The sequence below is a fragment of the Dermacentor albipictus genome, chromosome 3, assembly GCF_038994185.2.
Source record: "Dermacentor albipictus isolate Rhodes 1998 colony chromosome 3, USDA_Dalb.pri_finalv2, whole genome shotgun sequence".
NCBI lineage: Eukaryota > Metazoa > Arthropoda > Arachnida > Ixodida > Ixodidae > Dermacentor > Dermacentor albipictus.
In genome coordinates this window covers 58,536,924-58,559,043 of record NC_091823.1, presented here as the reverse complement: position 1 = coordinate 58,559,043, position 22,120 = coordinate 58,536,924, and the positions used below count along the sequence as shown (strand labels likewise).

General features: G+C 43.2%; 1 protein-coding gene across 1 annotated transcript in view; it reads left to right on the top strand.

Annotated features, from left to right (window-relative positions):
- The window catches only part of LOC135898737 (TAF5-like RNA polymerase II p300/CBP-associated factor-associated factor 65 kDa subunit 5L), a 31,070-nt gene extending 13,497 nt beyond the window's left edge, over positions 1-17,573 (top strand). Inside the window, exons 10-14 of the mRNA XM_065427864.1 lie at positions 3,374-3,455; positions 9,092-9,203; positions 11,298-11,466; positions 13,085-13,268; positions 17,222-17,573. Of these exons, the coding sequence (XP_065283936.1) occupies positions 3,374-3,455; positions 9,092-9,203; positions 11,298-11,466; positions 13,085-13,268; positions 17,222-17,381 (707 nt within the window). The 3' untranslated portion in view covers positions 17,382-17,573. The remainder of the gene's footprint in view (positions 1-3,373; positions 3,456-9,091; positions 9,204-11,297; positions 11,467-13,084; positions 13,269-17,221) is intronic.
- Positions 17,574-22,120: the final 4,547 nt, after the last annotated feature.

The window sequence follows — 22,120 nt, the reverse complement described above, 5'->3', positions numbered from 1 at the left end:
AGTAAGGAAGAACGTTTATGGGATGTGGGGCATGGGTTATAGGTCATGACTCATGGGTTGGAAAAGATAGTGGGCCAAAGATTACAAGAAAAAGCTCTTTCTGTTTCAGGAAAGTATGGTGTTGGGCTGGTTGGCGTGCAGTTGTAAAAGTGTATAGTTCAAGAGAGAAAGAAAGAAAAGTATGCCTTTTGTACCACGCACATTGACAGCTGTGCATCAACCAGGGTTCCCATCTTTGCCAAGAAACCAGGGGGGTCGGGGGTTGTTTTTGTGAAGAGCATTGTGAGCAAATATACAAACAAAATATATGGAGCAAAATAAATTGGCAATGCACCAATTACAAGCTTCATATAATTAATGTTTACTCGAAGTCGCAATATAAAATTTGGTACACTTGTCAGTCATGTAGGTGGGGTTGTGTGGGGAATGGAGATTGAGCAGTGTGTGTCTGTTTCACTTATGTGGCCCGAACTGGTCATGTCAGCTGGCAAGATAAGCACTGGCAATGGTAGATTACCGAGGACATGTATTGGCGAGATGCAGAGGATGTGTTTGGACTTGTCAGAGAAAGCTCAGAAGAGAAAAAAAAAGAAGTTAAAGGGTGAAGAGTTCTGTCATGCAACGCAGTGGTGAAAAGTTGAATGAACTAGCAAATGCACTTGTGACTTGACAGTTGTCTACAATGTATGAACACCCAACAGAGTGTTTGCGATGCAGCTTATAATGTGCTAATTTAGGGACAAATACATTCGCATAATTTTACCACAAAACAACATAGCAGTCATAAAAGTAATATAAACTATCATGCTTCAAAGTGTTGTTTACACTGGCTTTACTCAACAAAGTATAACAAAAACATAGACGTTTCGCCACCTATGCGGGTGGCATCGTCAGTACACAGTACTTGTGTACTGACGATGCCACCCGCATAGGTGGCGAAACGTCTATGTTTTTGTTATACTTTGTTGAGTAAAGCCAGTGTAAACAACACTTTGAAGCATGAGTTCCCCTGGCTTTTGGAATATTTTCTCATAAACTATCATACTGGGAAATGGAAGGCTAGTGTAGGGTTCGAACATCATCAGAAAAAAAGAAAAGAAATGGCTGTGTCGTTGGAAAACCAGCCATGTGACAACCTTAGCCTCAGCTAGCCCTACTGTACTTTGATGAAACAGAAATAGAGATTTTTTCTTGTAGCCAACTGTAAAGCATGAGACCATTTGTTTGGCTTCTGTGGATGCTGAAAAACAATAGAATTCTCAAGTTCGACTTGCCGTAGTTGCTTGGTGGCTTTGGTGTTGTGCTGCTAAGCACAAGGTCGCAGGATCAAATCCCAGCCTCAGCAGCCGCATTTTGCTGGGAGTGAAATGCAAAAACACTTGTGTACTTAGATTTAGGTACACGTTAAAGAACCCCAGGTGGTCAAAATTAATCCAGAGTCCCTCACTGCAGCGTGCCTCATAATCAGATTGTGGTTTTGGCACGCAAAACTCCACAATTTAAGATTTAATTCTCTAGTTGTCCGAGTGTGTAGCTTGGAACCGAAAAGCGTGACCAAAACTTGGCTGTGTGAGCATGCCATTGCATCTATCAGTTTCAGCCTGCGTGAATTTTTAGGGGACACTAGAGAGAAAAGTTATCACAACACAAAGAAAGCCACTCTTACCCTGAATAGAGGCTTGGCAACCCTGTAAAGGTGCAAAAACAAAAACGTGGTGTCGCCACCAGCTTGAAGCTTCTGCACCAGCTCAACGTGATGTCATAGATTTTGATGTCCATAGTTAATTGCTTATTAGTAAATACAGAGTGAATTCTAGAAGAGCCGAATACTTAAAAGGAACACTAAAGGGGAAAACGATTTCTTCTGCATCAGTAAATTACCGTTCTACAACACCAAAACCACCACTTTTACAACGATAAGACGTTTGGTAAGCCAGAAAAAGCGCAAGAACGAAATACGGGTGGCGACGCCTACATAAGTTCCCGCACCTGGGGGCTGTGACGTCTTGGATTTTGATGGCATCTTCTAGGGCCTACTAATTATATATAGCGGTACAGATTGACTACATTGTGCTCTAAAGGAACCAAAAATTAAACATGGCAAGTTTCGGGAACCTTTATTCAGCCAACGCAGCCCAAATCCGAAAACATACTTTGGAATCCCTGACGTCACGCTGACGTACCGGCGCTGGGGTTTCGGCGCGAAATTCGAATACTGATACTTAGATCTTCATTTTCTCATCTAATAATCAAACTATTTTTTTAAATGACTGCCTGCAGGGTCCTCAAACAATGCTTCATTAGTCTAAACTGATTTATTGTTTCGCTTTAGTGTCCCTTTAACTCGGAAAGTTTCAAGAACATTTACCGAGCCCACAATGGCCCATATACAAACGTACTTTGAAATACACGAGGTCACACTGATATGCTGGCACTGAGGTTCCGATGCAAAATTCAAGAAAGGAAACTTTGACCTTGACTTTGTCTTTTAATAAACAACCTATTGCCACAAAATTAAAGTAAATATAGTTTTGAAAGAATGCTTCAGCAATCTAAACTGACTTAGTGTTTGTCTTTGGTGTTCTTGTCTTGGCATTTGTGGGGTTCTGGCTTTTTGTCCTTGCAGGCGCTACACAGGGTGTCCCAGCTAACATTAGCTAGAGTTTAAAAAATATGCGAATGCCACGAAGCTGGACAGAACCAAGGTAATGTTGTTTGCTGTCACTTGGAGATTCTCAGATAAATTTTTTCATGCTACCTAATTACATAACTAGTCATAATTAATTAATCAATGTCTCAAATATTATAATTATATGAAAAGTGCGAATGAAAATATTGTAGATCGACATGAAAAACTCCCGATACAGCTTTCTGTTGCTCAACACGTGCTACATAAAAACGTTTTTCAGAGCGTGAAAGAAGCCCGTGAATACACGCAGAGTGCCTAGAGTGGCCAGTCGCGCGGCAATTTTATGTGTATTTGTGGGCTTCTTTCACGCTCGGAGAAACACTTTTCTGTAGCACGTATTGAGCAACAGAAAGCTTTATTGGGAGTTTTTCTACAATTTTCTCATTGACACTTTTCACATAATTATAATACTTGAGAAGTTGATCAATTAATTAGGACTAATTATGTAATTAGGTAGAATTTAAAAAATCATCTGAGTATCTTCAAGCGACGGCAAACAACATTACCTTGGTTCTGTCCAGTTACATGGCACTCGCATATCTTTAAACTCTGGCTAAAGTTAGCTGGGACACCCTGTATAAGAAATAAATTTATTGATACAATACACTTAGCATACTGGTAGACACAAAAGGCAGTATTTGCAAAGTTTCTTTTTTCATATAGTTTTTATTTCTTCTTTTGCAGTGCGAGCATGGAGCTTAAAAACGCACAGCAATGTTGCCATTTACCGAGGTCATTCATATCCTGTCTGGGACATTGACATTGGGTATGGCAGGTCTTTCCTTCTGGATTTGAAATTTTGCTTCACCTGTCCCAGAGCTTTTCACTTGCTCAGTTACTGATGCTGCTGTTTTTTTTTTTTTTTTGAAACATTTTGGACCAGGAGCAAGTGCTCTTGAAACATGGAGCCGAACCATTTGAATGTTACAGCTCTTTTGTGGCTTCTCCTTGTGCTTATTTCACACTGTGTTTAATTTGATTCTGCAAAGCAATGCTAGATCATTTCATGCTCGCTTTGTTGATCTGTTCTCTGTTGGCACTATAGAAATGCGTAAATTTAGCACTTGTGCTGTCTTGGCTGCAACTGAGGCGTGGTGCCATTGAGTGTGGGGTTGCAGGGTCTTGTGAAATAAAGTAGCTCTGGCCCATATTTTCAAAGTTGTAGAAACTCTAGCACATGCTTCCCACACTTGAAAGGATGAGGCTTAGCCAGTATGAATGTTGGCAAACACTTCTAAGATATCTTAATTTGATGTTAAGGTTGGTCTTAAAATGCCAGACCTGGTACTGTATTTCGACAGTATTGCGACGTCATGACACAGAGCAAAATTTGCTCATGCTGCATCGCAGTAAGGCTAGGCATGATACTTTACTTATAAGAAAGAAAGAACAAGATTGTTGTGCATTTTTCTTCTGGCTATACTCATATGGCAGCCATTGTGATAGCAGGAACAGGGCAGGGTAAGCCAGTGTATCCTGATGTTGTGACACACCAGCCTCCTTGGTACCAAAACGAGTTTGTAGAAACAAGTATTATAGCAAATTATTTAAGACACTGTGATGCCGGCCAGTGTTTTTTCCAGTGTTTAAAGGGTTTGGAGCTTCATTTACCTTGATTCGAATTGCTCACAGTGAAGGGCGCTGTTAGTACACCTGGCCACAAAATTTTACAGACCACAGAATCCCGTAAAACATTGAATTTTCGAGCAGCCTGTAAAAGTAGCCAGTAAAACAGTGCATCACTATGTTGTTCACATAATCTAGCAGCGACTGGAAATGCAAACACCAGGCGCTGTTGTGAGGCTGCTGATATATTAACTCTTTCGTTACCGCACGAAAAACGGGTTGTTTATTTTGTATATCTCGGAAAAGAAATTATTTACCGCCACAAATAATATCTCAGCACACATTGCAGCATAGCATATTGTGCATAATGAAATTCTCTTTCCAAGAACACACGTTGCCAAATAAAAAAATTTATTCGGTACAACATGAAAATTCTAGAAAGCGCCATTTTTCACTGCCAGTTGATAAAGACAACAATAAAGAAACATGATATCTACAAAAACATTAATATCAAAGGAAATTCAGAATATACATTTCAAAAATAATTAACACAGGAATAGTCTCAGAAAAAATAAATGCTCATTACACTGCCGTTCTATGGATACAAAAAGGAAACTGAGACCAGTTCGTCACTCATGACGTGCAGTGAAGCAGTTCCTTGATTTTGTGAAGCATAGGTGAACTCCGCACTTTTCCCACAAAACGTCTGGTTTTTGTTCAGCTTTGCAATCCTCGTAACACATTTTGCAGTTCTGCCTTTTCGGCATCTTCTGTAGATGGTCCAATGGAAAGTCCAAGGAACATACTTCACCAGTTTGTGTAGAGTCATGCTCCTTTTCCAGGACAGATCGCTCTCAGCGTAGCTGGGCAACTACAAGATTATGCATCCAAGCATATCTGTTTGCATTTTTGCAGATTGCCTTTATCACCTCTGCAGAGAAGAGTAGAAAGAAATCCCATGCTGTTATAAACTGTCTTGCGCTGATCCGTAGTGCTGGGCCGAGGTGTGCTATGGGCGGACTTCTTGGTTTGAATGGACGTTTCTTTGCTGCCAATGGCAGTACATCATAACCAAGTGAAGTATGCACTTAAGAGAGCTTATAATTGGGCTAGTTGCTTGAAATGCATACTGAAAAAGTTTGTGCGGAGACACGAGGACAAGGCCGAGAAAAGACAGGGACGGAAGTTTCTTTGCTGCCAATTGCAGTACATCATAACCAAGTGAAGTATGCACTTAGGAGAGCACATAGTTGGGCTAGTTGCTTGAAATGCATACTGAAAAAGTTTGCACGGAGACACGAGGACAATGGTGAGAAAAGACAGGGACGAACACCCGTCCCTGTCTTTTCTCAGCATTGTCCTCGTGCATCCACACAAACTTTTTCAGTATGAAGTATGCACCTGAAGATAATCAGTAGAGCTCTCAGGTTGTGCAAAAAACTGGCGGATAAGCGTGCACAAGGAAGGAGACGGCTCAAGGCCGTAGAGGAAACTCACCAGTGAACAGCTGCGGATGTCTCGTGCTGACTCGAAACACTGTCGCCATCGGAGCTTGAATCTGCTTTGCTGTCATCTTCGGAGTAATAACTCGAGCCCTCATCACTAAATTGAAGCATAGTTTTGAGCACAATGCTTTTCTCGTGACGCAGCCGCATAGGATGATGCCATGGCAGTGGCTTTCAATAACTGCGCAGTGACACTGGCAGCGCCCCTTGCCGGGATTTTACGAAGTGAAACCTAAACTCTTGGAAACTGGTTGAAAATGCCAGGTCCACATGTTGGACCTGCGGTGGACCTTCAGAAGTACACTTTGGTGGAAAAAACATCTCGGGCTCCAAACCAAAGCTCACTAATGAACAGCTGGCGTAATTTTGGTTAATTATCCCTGCTTAGCACTGTTGGATGGCAAAGTTGGCGATATAATTTAATTCTTGTCTCGATGGGAGTCATTTGATTACAAAATTTTGATGGTAGTGCAACATAATCGTGAGTGGCATGCTTTCTCCTTGAGCGCAGCAGGAGGTGACAGTCATGGCTCTTTTCGCTACAACATACGTACATTGGTTTGCAAAAAAGGTCCGTCAAAAATCATATCATCGATGGGGTGCGAAAATTTCTACTGATTCTGAAAGTGCAGTGCTTGTAATAACTACTGGATGGCCTTAAGTGGAGAAGAAATGGCTCCAACTTGTCAAAATTGGTGATCTGAAACATCAATTTGAATAGGCATGGTAAGGAAGGAGTTAAGCGTTTTCTCAGTTTCTGTGGTCCATAAAATTTTGCGGCCGGGTGTACATAGCTGCCAACCTGCCAACTTCATTGTGGCCATGTGGGCTTAATATAAAAACTGCTTTTGAGGGGGAAACTGCCCATCTTGCAGAAGTTTGTTGGAAATTGTTTCTAATGCCTGTGGCTGCGAATTTTTTAAACTGTATTGTGGCGGCACTGCTATATTATGCCAAATGTATTTCTAATCAAATTTGTCCTGCTATTTTTCTCTCGTAACGTAAAGGAACAAAATATATCACTTCTGCATTTTCTTCTTTACTGCGAACAGTGACTATGAACTGGGAACAGGGCTGATGATGTTCGTTCGTTTGACATGATTTGGTTCATGCACGGCATGACGTTGTGTCGAAGAAATATATCAAATCTATGCTTAAACCAGCAACCCTGAAATTTGAAGTCAAGAATTCTAATCGCTAGGCCATGGCTGCTTTACACAAGAAAACAGGTAATAAATTGCATTGGGCACTGATAAATACTTATGGTTATCTGTCAGGCTTGTCTGATACCCATACCACAGCACTGATCGAGACATGGTTCCTGCGACTTTGGTGCTTATACACTGCAGCGCACTCTTTTTTTTCACTCTGCCAGCATTTGCATTATGCTACGCATCCTTTCTGCAATATTTGCAGGTTTGTGCAGAGAAAACAAAAAGAGAGAGCAAGAGAAAGAAGGGTAGAAAGGTGCACTCCATAAAGGAACTTGTGGATAGCTAGCTAACTAGGCATGTTGTGCATGTCCTGCTTGCAAATGAATGGCACTGTGGATGTCATGCATCTGTGGCTGTACAGTCAAACCCAACTATATCAAACTCGTTTACACCGAATTATTCTATATATTGAACAATTTCTGAACACGGTATAGTTACAATGAGTATATATATGAAAAATTATGCTTACATCGAAGAAAAATAGCAGCGACTCCCGATATATAGAACGTCAAGCGGTGCAAAATGCCTCCAGAAGTTGGCTTTCCCTCGTGGTGGCAGAGAAACCCAGCGGCGCGGCTCCATCCAACCGCTCTCCCTACCGTGACTGCGCTACCTCGGGCGAGCCGTTGACGCTCCCCTGCAAAAAATGATCCTGGCCCACCTGCAGCGCTTGCTCAGACAGCCAGTCAGAGGCTCTTGTGCCCTCGTCGTGCAAGATGGCGAAAGTGCGAGTTCTCTCGCTGTTTTTCTGGTTCATTGTGTTTGCACCTTGTGGGCCTTCTCCCGCAGTGTTGCCGTGATGAAGCGGCAGAATTTGCCTTTCGTTGTGAAGCTCGAAATCATAAATCGGATCGAACGCGGTGAGAAGTCAGATGTCCCTGCAGCGTGCAAGATTCCGAGGAGCACTCTCAGCACAATCTTGAAGAATAAGGGGGAGATTAGGGCTAAAGCGGCCAAACTCACGACCCGGTGCCCACGGCACCCGAGGTGTACCCATGGCTGTGTTCAAGTGGTTCATCCGAAATTGCTTCAGACATGCCGGCCTCCGCGTGCTCGGTGATGACTGTAAATTCTGATGAATGCGACGAAGCCGTTGCCGGTGTTGCCGAAGTTTGGAGCGAACTGCCAGAATTTCCGGAAGCTGTTGACGAATCAGTGGTTGATGAGTTTGTGAGTGCAGATGATGGTGTCGCGACCATGGGAGAGCTCGAAAACAGAGACTACATTGCTGACATCATACAGAGCACAAGTGAAAGTGGGCACAATGAGGAAAGCAATGACGATTCTTTGCCCATATCCTCCGAGGTTATTGGTGCACTCGCACTAGTCCAGTGCTTCTGCGAGAATGCGGAAGGTTGCGGCCTCAGCTGCTATGACTCTTTAGACAATGTTGAGAAGTGCGTGCGTCGCAGGCAGTGAAATTGCCCAAGCAGAAGAAATACCAGACTATTTCATGGGAAACTAAGCTAGTTTCATCAATAAAGCGATTTTATAAATGGTATGTGCTTTTATGACATCCAAATCTTTAGCAGGCTTATATCTAAATATGCTCTATATCGAACTTATAGGCGTTCTTTTGAGAGTTCGATAGATCTGGGTTCAACTGTACATGCAAGCTGCATGGTTCTTCAAATTGTAGGGGAGACATAGCGTTGTCCAGGATTTTCCAGAAATTCTTCCTTTTGGCGCTGGAGCCCTCTTGGAAGCTTTCCTGGAATACCAGGCGGTTATTCTATAAGTCACATGGATTTTTGTTTATGCATCCAGGAGCTGAAGACTCATAATTGTTGTTCACAGCAATTAAGTTAAAAGAATAAAATGGTCAGTGGAGTCCTTTTAAGACATTATCCACGAGCATTATAAAAGCACCTTGTGGCTTTGGGATTGTCGTCGTTTCTTTTCTCATGATTGTGATTTTTTGTGCTAGTTTCAATCACGGGTATCTCAGACACGCTAGGTTAATTAAGGAAACTTTTTCCATGTGGTATAGAATCTGCCTGTTTATATGTTGTGGAGCATCTGCGACATGTTTGTTTGTTTAGGCTGCAGCTTGTGTATGAGTATTTATATTTTGTGTGGTGCTTCAGCATTTCATTGTAGCTGTGTGATGCATGCAGGCCCCTGGGGTTATACTTTGCCACGGCATCAAAAGACAGCACAGCAAAGATTTGGACGCTTGAAAGGACGTATCCACTCAGGATACTAGCTGGCCACAACATGGACGTTGACGTAAGGATTTCACTATTATTCCAGGTTACATAAGTTTGCATAGTTCTATGTGTAGATCTATAGCTTGCATAGGTCTATGACTAGCTGGTCATAGCCATACCTAGGCTATGAAAACATTTGAAATTTTTAGATGTATCTGTTTAAAGAGACACTAAAGGAAAATAATAAGCCAAGTTAAATTGAATCATTATTTGTCTAGAAGTCTGTCGTCTTCTTTGTGTGCCAATACAGTCACCAATCAAAAATTTGGACAAGCTTAATTATTTCAACAACTTTCAGCTTGCTGTTTGATCATTCGGACTCTGCCTGCATAACCGCATGCTAATTTGGCCACCGAGTCAAGTAAAAAAAAGCAATATTTTTGCTTTCATATGTTGCCGGCACCTTCTCGAAAGCAAAACTTGCGAAGTCTAGTCAATCCAGTAGTCGCCGACTGCATCCAAAGCACGGAAAAAGCCAAGCCAAGCTGCCAAATTTTAAAGGCTGCATCCTCTACAATCTGCAATTCGTCATGCGGGTGCTGCGCATGCAGCATTTGTTTGTTTACGTTTTGAATAGTGCCTTAGTCCTAAGGGCGACTTCCTTGATTACTCTTGAATTTTCGTCGGTCAGTATCATCGAGCAGCTTCAAGTAGCGCCAACTTCACCCACGATGTTCGCGCCAAGGAGGGTGGCATTCAACAAACAATGACCATTTCAAAGTAACCTGCAATCATTCAGCTATTGCAGTGCAGTTGACTTTTGTTATGTTACCAAGGGATGGAGATTTGATGCATGCATTGACTGAACTTTTAAACATCTTCATCGCCAGCAAGACAGTGGTCGAAATATGAGCCGACTCGGTTGCAGGCAAGTGTATGTGCATGCAGCAGTGTGTTCACAAGCTTTTTGGCCACTTGTGATAAAGTCGTTTATTTTCTGGCAAGTCACATATTTCGGCTTCTCGATTATTCATACTTTTTGACAGTTTCTGTAGAGTTTGAATTATCAGTCGGCGACTGTATATGACTTTGTTGTGTAAAAAATTGCTGCTGAAGGTCGCTCTGCTGCTCCTCGATTTGAATCCCGCCCGCCAAAACAGATATGTTGATGTAATCCCCCACTTGGCTTTCCTCTTTGCTGCTTCGTGAATCAGCCAGCGCTGAGTCACGCAAGCGGTACCATAGTCCAAAATTGGTGGTGCCACTACGAATTTTTGATTTTCATGATTTTCGCACGTGCACAAGCTTTGTTCTCGCTATGAATGACGAATTCATCTTAGAATGACAGAAAGCTGACCTAGTTGGTAAGGATTCATAATGGAAAAAAGAGGTGAGGCGTGCAGACAGGACACAAGAGTAGAGAAGTGGACAACACAAACGCCGACTATCAACTGACGGGAGCACTGAAGCGAAAAAAGAAAAGACACAAAACTCATCTGCGCGAGCTCAGGGATGGTATCACCACTTGTCAGTCAGGTACATGTGCCGGTCTATGCAAGAGATAACTGTTAAGGCACTTAATTTCTTCCTTATGTAAAGTAATCGAAGGCTGACTCACGCACGCACTTCCGCCATTATAGATATGCCATACCTCTACCATAAGTCACGTATCTTCATTTTTATGCCTGTACAATATCGCGCATTCATCTAACTCTGGCATGCAGTTACAATCTTGGCAATGTAGGGAAAGATTAGAAAGATTAGAGTCTCTACTCTTGTGTCCTGTCTGCATGCCTCACCTCTTTTTTGCATAACGAATTCGTCATTACAGCAGCCTAATCCATTAATTTAGCTTGACTTTACTGCCTCTTTAATGTGGTAATGTGCAGTTGTGGTTATGCAGTGCCTGCATGTGTGCGATTACAAAGCTGTTTTTCTCTGTACAGCTTGTTGTTATTTTTGTGCGTCTGATTTGCTCTATAGATGTCATGGACTTGAGAAAATAAATGTAAGTGAAAGTTCAGTGCACTTGTGTTTGCTTTGTCTAACTTGTCCTTCCTATTTTACATAGTGTAAGGTGTTTACCATCATCCAAAACCACCTAGCCGACCTGCAACATAGAGATTCACTTGAGTGTTCAGTGCCTGTGTGCTTCTTCCGATTTCCTGTACAGTGCGTGAAGTTCCATCCCAATAGCAACTACGTGGCAACAGGTTCAAGCGACCGGTGCCTGCGGCTCTGGTCGGTGCAGGATGGCCGAGTGGTGCGCAGCTTACCCGCTCACCGGGGCACCATCTTTGCTCTCGCCTTCTCACCCGACGGGCAGCTGCTCGCCTCAGCTGGTGAGGATGGGCTGCTGGTGCCGGCATGATACTGCCCTCATCAGTGAATCACATTCAGTTTATGTCGCTCGTAAAAACTGTTGGCATTGACTCTTGTTAATTCAAGCTCCGAGAGACCTTAATTTTTCTGTTTGAGTAATCTGAAGTTTAATAAAATGTTGTTAAACAATTAAGCTGCAACCACACAGAACATATTTCCGATGCGTTTTCTGCGCAGCATTGCTTGGTGTCGACCCGCCGTGGTTGCTTAGTGACTCTGGTGCTGCGTTGCTAAGCACGAGGTCGTGGGATCGAATCCCGGCCTCTGTGGCTGCATTTCGATGGGGGCGAAATGCGGAAACACCCATGGTACTTAAATTTAGGTGCACGTTAAAGAACACCAGGTGGTCCAAATTTCCAGAATCCCCCCCTACGGCATGCCTCATAATCGGATTGTGGTTTTGGCATGTAAAACCCCACAATTAAATTTTTTTTGCTTGGTGTCGATGCAACCACACTGTGCTCCACAGTGACTGCTCTGTCATCTCTGAAGAAGAGCATTCCATGTTGGTTGTGGATTAAAAATGAATACTCCACAGCACATATTTTGGCCATTATAACAGTGTTTTTACTGCGCAGTGCAATAAGATGTATGCGTGACACTGACTGCAACGAAAGTATGTTCAGTCCATGTGCAGTCAAATCTTATAATGAAGTCTCATTCTGTGTGCCTGTGCTATACCTGATATTCATTACAGGTATACGCACTGATATTGGTATGAAAAAAAGTTTATGATTGAGTCTATGTGAAAGAAGTGCATATATGATGCCTCTGACAGGCCAGCAAAGGATCTACTGTTGACTTGTTCGTGGCTTGCCCTGCCGAGCGCAGGTTGGCGGCTGTGTTTCTCTCACAATGAAAATCTGGTGCGAGAACAATCAAGGGTAGTGCATTAAGGAATTTTTTTTAGAGTATGGAAATCGGGGTGCAGGTACATTCAAGGGCGTAGCATTTTCTATTTCTGGCCATAAAAACTCTGGTGCACATTCCACTCAAGGACGCGTTGAAATCAAGTAAATACAGTATATCAACGATGTGTGTTGTGTCCTCTTTTTGTGTGTTGCCTCTTTCTGTGTTGTGTACAGCATTGGCAACAACAACAATGAAAAAAAAAAAAACAATTCACAGACGCATGCCAATCTTTATAAAGCTTTATAAGCGAGTCTCACACCAGTTTCCCACCGTTCAGAAGTATTAGGGGATTTACTTGCTGGCTATTCTTTGTGATGATGCTGTTCATCCTCCTACCATTAGCTCTAAACTTAAATATTTAAGTCCTTGAAGAAGTGTCCATTAGAAGTGTGAAAATGTAGAGCAGAAAACACAGAGTGGGCATTCTTTTCTTTCAAAACGAAAAGTACAAACTGTAGGGGGCACATGACAAAATAGAAGTGTGTGTGTGAATCTGTTGCTAGCTGCCGTCAAGTTGTATTTGGATGCTTGGAGCTAAAACTATACATCATAAAATAAATATTTGTGCATCGGAGAGTTGAACACATACATTTTCAGTAGACAAGAGTCAGTTGGCTGCCGACGGAATTGTGGTCTGACAGACATTACTAACTGTGCCAAATGCAGGTGAGGACCGCAGGATCAAAGTATGGGACCTGGGGAGCTCTACCTTGCTCAAGGAGCTACGAGGGCATACAGACACAGTCTACAGCATCTCATTCAGTCGTGATGGCTCGGTGCTTGCCTCCGGTGGCGCTGAGCCACTTGTTCACCTCTGGGACCTTCGAGGCAGTGTTGGTTCTTCACCAAGGTGTGTATGTACTACACAAAGTGTCAGTAGGGTCAGAGTACAGTCCAGTACAATAAATGGGCACTCGTTCACACTCGTGTCTACTCACTCTCGTTGGAACTAACTTGCACTCCTACTTGTGCCCACACATACTCAGCTCGCATTCATTCACACTTAGCAGCACACAAAAATGCTCATACTCACATTCACTCACTGTTACTAATTATTGGCATTCACGTAAGCAGCACTGACTTCTCTTCATAGTCACGTCCACGCAAAGTCACTGGCACCTGTACCCATTAAGGCACGTCGAATTCACCACTCACACTCTACCCCATATCTGTCAAATCAGTGTGGAGTGAGTACGAATTGGTGCACTCATGACCGAGTATGCTGACCTATGCGCCAAAGTGACTGTTCATCCATGGCAGTTGTAGTAGCCGTTCAGTTAGTGCAGATTAGGTCTAAAAGACAAAATTGATGGTTTGTCGTGTATCTAGATGTAGCATTGTGACTATGTACTGGAAAGACGGAGTGAAAGAAGATAAAGTGTGGGTGGTGGTGAGCAGGGCATTGCACACGAGGAGAGCACATGCTGTGGTGCATTTTGGATGAGTCCAAAGGACGGGTGCGAACAGCACCGATCCAGAATGACGTGATCCGGTGGGGACAAAGTCAGCTACTGGTCCGCTTAGGCACCTGTGCATGGGACACAGCAGGACCAGCCAACGCACAAGCAGCTTCTGGTCCACTCGGACGCATGCCTCAAGGACTTGGGTGTGCCAAGGGATAACCCTAGGTGGCTGACAGTCCACCCTGGTATTTGTGCCTGCAGTTCCTCCTGAGAGCTGCTGATGAGACCGAGCGGTGCTATGGTTCGCATGGCTGCCAGCAGTGCTGCCAGCACAATTATGCTGGACTCCTGGGCCAATGAACTTCCGCAATCAGCGAATTGTGCCTGCAGCACTGCTGGCGACCACATAAACCTTAGTGTTGCTCGGTCGCATCAGCAGCTCTCTGGAGGAACTGCAGGCACTTGCTCTGTCGAGTTCACGAGGCAGGTGCCCGAGCGGACCAGTAGCTTCTCGTGTGTTAGCTGGTCCTAGTCACCACTGGGACACATCATTCAAAGATTGTTGCTGGCCGTGCTCCTTCAGATCCGTCTAAATCGCATCGCATCGCATCATGCACTCTCCTCATGTGCCACATCCCGCGCACCACCGCTCACACTTTATCTTCTTTCACCTCTTCTGTCTAGTACACTGGTCACAGCATGGAGTGCTGCATTATTTGATAGCCACTGGTGCACACATCTTATTCCATGAAAACTCCTGTACTTTGGCTGCCATAGTAGTGAACGGTGAGATGTTGGCACAGAATTGTGGTATTCGGTACCGTGTGGTGATCATATGGCAGCAGTGGTGCTTTAGCAGACAGTGCTGCTAGTGGCAAGGGCATGTAAAAAAGAAACAATAAGAATTGCGAGGTGCATAAAGTGTGGAGCATGTTTCAGTGTGGTTTTATGAAATAACTGGCTTTTAGTTTATTCTTTTTGAACTTTAAACAATTCAAAAGGTTGCTCCTTTTGCACAAATGGTTCTGTGTGTGCGAGATCGAGGAATGCAAAGATGGCAATTAATGTTGTGTCAACAAAGCATTTAGAGCACAAAAGTACTGCAGGAAGTGTGCTTGCCAAACGTAACATGTGCTTGTCTCTTGCTCCATTTGCGTTATACCGTCAAACTTCTATGTAATGAACGTGGTTATAATGAATTATCGGATATATTGATGTAAATCTCTTGTTTCTTGCCAATATCTGTGCATAACATAGCAGATATAACAAAGGGATATTTGTGTCTAGTGTAGCTACGTTATAATGAGATTTAACTGTACTTATTTTCAAGCACTTTGTGACAACGCTATCAGTAGGTTGGAACTAGGGGTTCGAAAAAATTTGAAATTTCACATACAGATGGAGTAGCAGAAACTATTTAGTTGGTATTTGTTGCAAGAATTCGCTATTTGAAATTTCTGAAGACCGTATTTACTCGACTCTAACGCGCCCTTGATTGTAACATGCATCTGTTTTCCATGACTAAACAAAAGGGGAAAAAAAAAACTCCGCCCTCAATTTTAACACACACCCATTTGCTGCGACCAAATTAAGAAAAGTCCTTTACAGTACCATGCACCTCATTTTTTCATACAGTCATACAACTTGCTCTCATTTGGAAAAACAAAAATTTACTCAAAACAAAGCAGTGTTCTCATTTACAAGCTCTTTAGTTGACCTGTATGTCCAGTGGCAAACAGCATTACATAGCTGTGTCAAATAATGTATATAAGCCTCACATTTTAGAAATGGAACCCCTGCAAACTTGATATTTCACTTTGTTTAGAAATGAGAAAATACCTACATTCAACTTATTTAGAAAATCTCGCTATTCAAACATCCCTATTTGAAACAAAAATAGCTGAAGTTCAATTGCATCTTTTATCTTTCATCGTGTTTGTGCTTTTATGATGCCTTCTATGATATCTACTGGTGCATTCGGACTTAGTACTACAAGCTGTGAATGCCATTCAGAAGAATAATACATCAAACATTTACCACTAGGAAACAAGACAACAGATACTAAATAAAATAACTTAGCTGTTGTGCACTGCACCTTGTCTACATGGTTCTCCAGTACATATTGATAGAGAGGTAGTGACAAAACATAAGTGAATTTTCGAAAGTACTTGCAGTACAGTTACACTATCTGAACAATACTGGAGACACAAACAGGAACAGTGCAACATATTGTAAGGCTGTGCTCAATTAGAAATCATTATAAACTTCTTTTGTTGTGCTTCTTCTTCTTTTGAACAGAAAGAGAACCAAAGGTGCATGTGTGAATATTATGTTGCTGCTCAATCGTTTTACAGTGTAATCGCTAATAGTTACGACAAGAGTAGTTCCGTGTGCTTTGGTTGAATGCTGCATCGCAAGATTTTATCACTGGTACTACTTTTATCAATTATGATAAGGGTAGTGTGAATGGGTTAGCTGAAACATTCTCTGTCGCACAGAACGGTGCCACTTCAATGATAACATATGGATTTCTTCATTACCACTACGTAAGTGTGTGGATTACTGTTTTCTATGTTCAAGGACACATCGGCATGCTCACTCACCCAGAAATTTATCATGTCAGCAACTGTTCCGCCTGAACCAGTTGACATATGATTGCCATAACATACGGCCCAAGATTATGGACTGGCAGAAAACAAGATAACATGTCACTGACTAGAAGCTTCAACACTCATATCTTTCAACTAAGATCTTTGTAAAGTTTCCAGTTGCTACACTTCATTTCATACATAGCAGGCAAAGATATTAAGGCTTCTCTCATTGCTAGCATTTGCAACCAAAAAATAGTGCATCATATATGGAAGAAAGACATGCGTCAAGTAATTCAGTTTAATAGTAAGTATCCTACTGTTAGGTCCCAAAATATGATGTATTTATTACATGGAAAGCATCATAGCTCTAAGCCTATTTAGATCACCAAATGAGTGAAGTAACTCGCTTCTGCAAGCAACGGCCCCATTGCAATGCTTGCACTTGCCACCAAAACATGTGCCTTGCAAACTTAAGGCACAAAGGTGCACAAACAATATGTTATTTGATGTAACCTTCCGTGTACAAGTTGTATAGTTTCACTATATGCAGGAGGTATTCCATAGAAAGTGTCGCAAATGAACAACTGCACTGCCACACTCGTAGAGTTTTATTATCGCACCTCTTGCGTACCTACCGCAGCGCTGCCTGCTATGTATGAAACACATCATAGTCAGCCATGTGTCATCTCATCCTATCCGTAATCTTGGGCTTTATACCAAGATTCATCATCCAAATGCCCTTTGCACACACACACTCGTGCACTCTGCTTATTGTAAATGCTGACTGGTGCCATCACTACCTTTTGTAGTGATGCAGATCCCAATGGCCACATGTCGCCGGAGCACCTGGCAAGTTTCCCCACATCCACGTCTGCGCTTCATCTGGTGCGGTACGCACCTCGAAACCTCCTCACCCTTGCTGGTTCTGCAGCGGCTGGTTCCGGTGCCGACATCTCTTCCATCTCTTGACACATTCAGTGTGCTACACACAAGGCCAAGTTCGCAAGCTGTGGTTCTCGGGTCACTGGCGACCTGTCATGCTGTGCTCCGGCTCCTTGCTCATTCAGTGCTCCAAAAGACAGTCACCTTCATCGAGACACATAGTGCCACAAATTTTCCTGTGCTCATTAAAAAAAAAAAAAAAAATTTGGATAGACTCGCCATGCTGTGTGGTTTGTTTCTATGCAAGTAGAATTAGACTGCAGCTGCATGAGAATGTGTTGCAGTAGCACTTGGTGGGGCTGGCCTGCTACCACTTGGTGTCGTGATTCAGCCTCATGCAACTGGCCACCAACTGCCAACACTTCCTGCAGGTAGTCGCACCCATACACAGGTTGAATATTGCTCATCTTTCAAGAAATCATATACCACTTGCATGGCAGATATTTGACTTGAGGGGCAGGTAGTTAGGGGTAAAGCATTTTGCAGGCAGCTGGCTACATCACCATTTGGGACTGTGCAAACTGTATCCAGGTGGTGCAGTGTGTCCATGTAAGGCGAGCGTTTGGTTGTGTGATGGCAGTGCAAGGTTACTGCAGGAAGATGGCAATGCCATGACAATTAATTGAACTCCGACGAAATGTTACAACCCGTTATGTTAAAACATCGGCCGATCCCAAAGGCAGTGAAATGTCGCACAATGGCGTGTCATTCACCTTGACCCAGCCGTGCGATCTCTATTCATAGAAGGTTCAACCAGGTCAACCGGACAGATTAAAACGATTAACGCTACTCAAACAGAGGGAACAACAAAAGCAGCACTTGTGGAAAGCACAGAAACGTGTGAAGATCGGGACAATTTGCCACCGGAAGGCATGCATGCAATCACATTGAATACGTGAATTTTTATCACAGCCACACCAATGGCCACACTGTCTTGCCTGTTGGACATAATCGGAGATGCGTCAACAGGTGTTGGTGATTAAGTTATCATCATCATCATAAGCCTGGTTATGCCCACTGCAGGGCAAAGGCCTCTCCCATACTTCTCCAGCAACCCCGGTCATGTACTAATTGTGGCCATGCCGTCCCTGCAAACTTCTTAATCTCATCCGCCCACCTAACTTTCTGCCGCCCCCTGCTACACTTCCCTTCCCTTGGGATCCAGTCCGTAACCCTTAACGACCATCGGTTATCTTCCCTCCTCATTACATGTCCTGCCCATTTCTTTTTCTTGATCTCAACTAAGATGTCATTAACTCGCGTTTGTTCCCTCACCCAATCTGCTCTTTTCTTATCCCTTAACGTTACACCTATCATTCTTCTTTCCATAGCTCGTTGCGTCGTCCTCAATTTGACTGGAACCCTTTTCGTAAGCCTCCACGTTTCTGCCCCGTAGGTGAGTACTGGTAAGACACAGCTACTATATACTTTTCTCTTGAGGGATAATGGCAACCTGCTGTTCATGATCTGAGAATGCCTGCCAAACGCACCCCAGCCCATTCTTATTCTTCTGATTATTTCCATCTCATGATCCGGATCCGCCGTCACTACCTGCCCTAAGTAGATGTATTCCCTTACGACTTCCACTGCCTCACTGCCTATTGTAAATTGCTGTTCTCTTCCGAGACTGTTAAACATTACTTTAGTTTTCTGCAGATTAATTTTTAGACCCACTCTTCTGCTTTGCCTCTCCAGGTCAGTGAGCATGCATTGCAATTGGTCCCCTGAGTTACTAAGCAAGGCAATATCATCAGCGAATTGCAAGTTACTAAGGTATTCTCCATTAACTTTTATCCCCAATTCTTCCCAATCCAGGTCTCTGAATACATCCTGTAAACACGCTGTGAATAGCATTGGAGAGATTGTATCTCCCTGCCTGACGCCTGTTATGCATGGTTATGTTATGCAAGTTATGCATGGTTTCATACTGAACGAATACAGATCTATAGTCGCAGTGGTTGCACAATACTCGTATAGCCAACACACCACCTCGCCAACGAAAGTGAGTGCTGTTAGATATGGAGCTGTTTCCTGCGATTACTTCGAGTTCCCCAAACCACTTCGAATCGCAGCACAGCTAATTGAGGAATGCAGAAGCAGGAAAGCACATTCCAGAGGAGCACCAGACAAGTGCAAACAAGTTTGCAGCCCCCAGGTCGTGCGCCGCCGGGATTAGAAGGGGGCCTCGGACAATGGAGCTCAATCGTCCCCCTTCGCCTTTGAAGAAGGCATTTGCCACCACTGCGGAGCCGTACCACCGGGAGCAGGTGGGCACTCGTACAATGGAGCATGAGCGCCCCTCCTCCTTCTCCTCCTTGAAAGAAGCGCATTGCACCACTGCGAGGCAAGACCGCAGAGAGGCGCCGGGTATGACACCATCGCACGGGCGCCTACCATTGGCTGAAAGTGGCGTCATCGGAGCGGACTCTCCCATTGGCTCTCCCATTCCTGATGCAGCTTTCTGTTGCTCAGTACATGCTACATAAGTGTTTTTTCTGAGCATGAAAGAAGCTCGCAAATGCACGCAAAATTGCAACACGACTGGCCGCTCGAGGCACTTTGCGTGTATTCAAAGAAAGGAATCCGAGGGGCCCAATTCTTATTAGTCATATCATAAGAAGCCAACAAACAAACGAAGACGCCAAGTAAGCACAGCTAGGGGAAATTACTTGTACTTATTAATTGAATTAAAGAAATGATAAATTAATGGAAATGAAAGCGGATAAAAAAAACAACTGGTTGCAGGTGAGGAGGAGGAAAAACATTTATTAAAAAAAAGGACAAACAGTTGAGCTACAGCAATGGCTGTTCTCACTTCCGAGCTGTACTTGCTGCACCTGCATCATGGTGTTAAGTGCAATCTCGCAAATGTAGTATGATGCTTAAAAGATGCTGCACAAACTTCACGTTAGGCAAAGTTTGAATTGTTCATTGAAGGGCCCCTCATATGTTTGGCCATTTTTAACAAGCAAGCGTAGCATATACATGATGCGCTGACAATCATGTCTGCAAAGTATTAAGGCGCTGAGAGCTACAAAAGCGGCAGAAATTTTAAAGCAAACACGCTGCTCCTTCACTCTCCAGGCAGTGCATTCCCAGCCAGAGAGCCACGGTCACAGGTACACATTCTTCTTCACAGTGCGTGTTTTGTCGTTCGTCATGACTTATTATCCAACGCGGAAGGATAAACACCACAAGGAAGGAGGCGGGGCTTACACCACAATACGCCTCTCAGCTCCGGTATGGAAGAAGACAGGGAAGGAACACTGCTTGGAAATGCCACTGGAGGTAGAAGGAGAGCGCTCTCTTTGTTGGAAGTGATGCTCGCCTCCTGGTGGCATGATAAGAGGACAGTTAATTTCTTCTATTTCCACCATAATGAACCGATTTGAAAAAAATTATTTCGGTAGACCTTTTCTTGTATGGCGCTTTACAGCTTCCAGTGTATGACCAAAACTTGCAATGAGGCCTTGTGAGGAGTCCTTTAAAAAATAAAAATCTCCAGGCAGGGTGGAACAAATGCTCTTGTGATTCAGAGCTGCATGTCTAAACCACTTAACCAGGAAATGCATGGAGCGATACATTTTGGCGACCACACATCTGGTGTAGTGCCCACAGCATTGCATGCTGAGTATGAAACAGAGCATAGTGCATGGTAAAGAACAAAGCACGAAGTTGATGACCCATGTGAGTGCACGCAGTTTACAGCTGGTATGGTCTTTAGGAGCTGACCCTCGTGCAAAATCTAGATTTACATATATTTGTAGAAGTGCGGTGTTTGTGTTGAAATGACATAGAGAGCTTCGTTTGCTAAGAAAACCTTCCAGCATAGCCAAGAGCTATCTTCACTTGTGCCATGTGGTGGGATGGCTTGAGTTGACTTCACGGCAGACAGACCAATGCTCTCCTGCCTCTACTAAAGCTGGGTTTCTAAGCTTCTTTCTTTTTTTTTTTGCATACATATGACATACTTGGTGTTGGACCCTCCATTGACCACACATGTTGAGGTCCTCTAACAAGGCCTCGCACAGCACACCTGCCAGCCTCAGAATTTGAATAGTTTACTGCAGTCATAACCAAAAGGATACCAAAAGTTGGTGTAAAATACTAAAAACTGTTTTATCACTCAACATTTTGAATGTATTTAAAGGAATTTCTAGACTTCCGTTCTGTAGGGACGCTGGTACACTGCCTTATGGCCACACAAAAGAATGACATGCAACACCCACCAAATGAAAATGTTAACAGTTTTTCATGAAATAATTATGTAACAGCAGCCAAAATTTGTTTCCATCAAACTTTGATTCTACTATTTCAGGCTGATGTTGGAGTGGGTAGAACAAAATATTTGTGCAGGCCCAAAAAGTCAGTGGCCAACTATATTTGTATTCTCTTAAAATCAGTTTTGCCCTAAACTAGCCGAAAATGAAAAATAAAATAATCCGTGTCGATGCGAAAACCGTAAACAAGCTCTAAAAACCGGGGCACCTAAAAATAAAATTAATAACATAAAAGTCTGCAATGAGGACTCCAGCACTCATCACTGCTCCGTGTAGAGCGCTTGTGCAGACCATTTATGTTGAACATAAAGCAATGGTAGCTGAACAACTGCACAAAAGCAGTTCATAAGAAGCACATGTTCAGCTATCGCTGTGAGTTTATGCACATTGTGTAAAGCTCAATTCTTTATTGTTGTTGTTTGGTGTCTAAACAATTGTGCTTGACTGAGTTCTCTGACACCCCATCAACACTGAAGACAGACACAC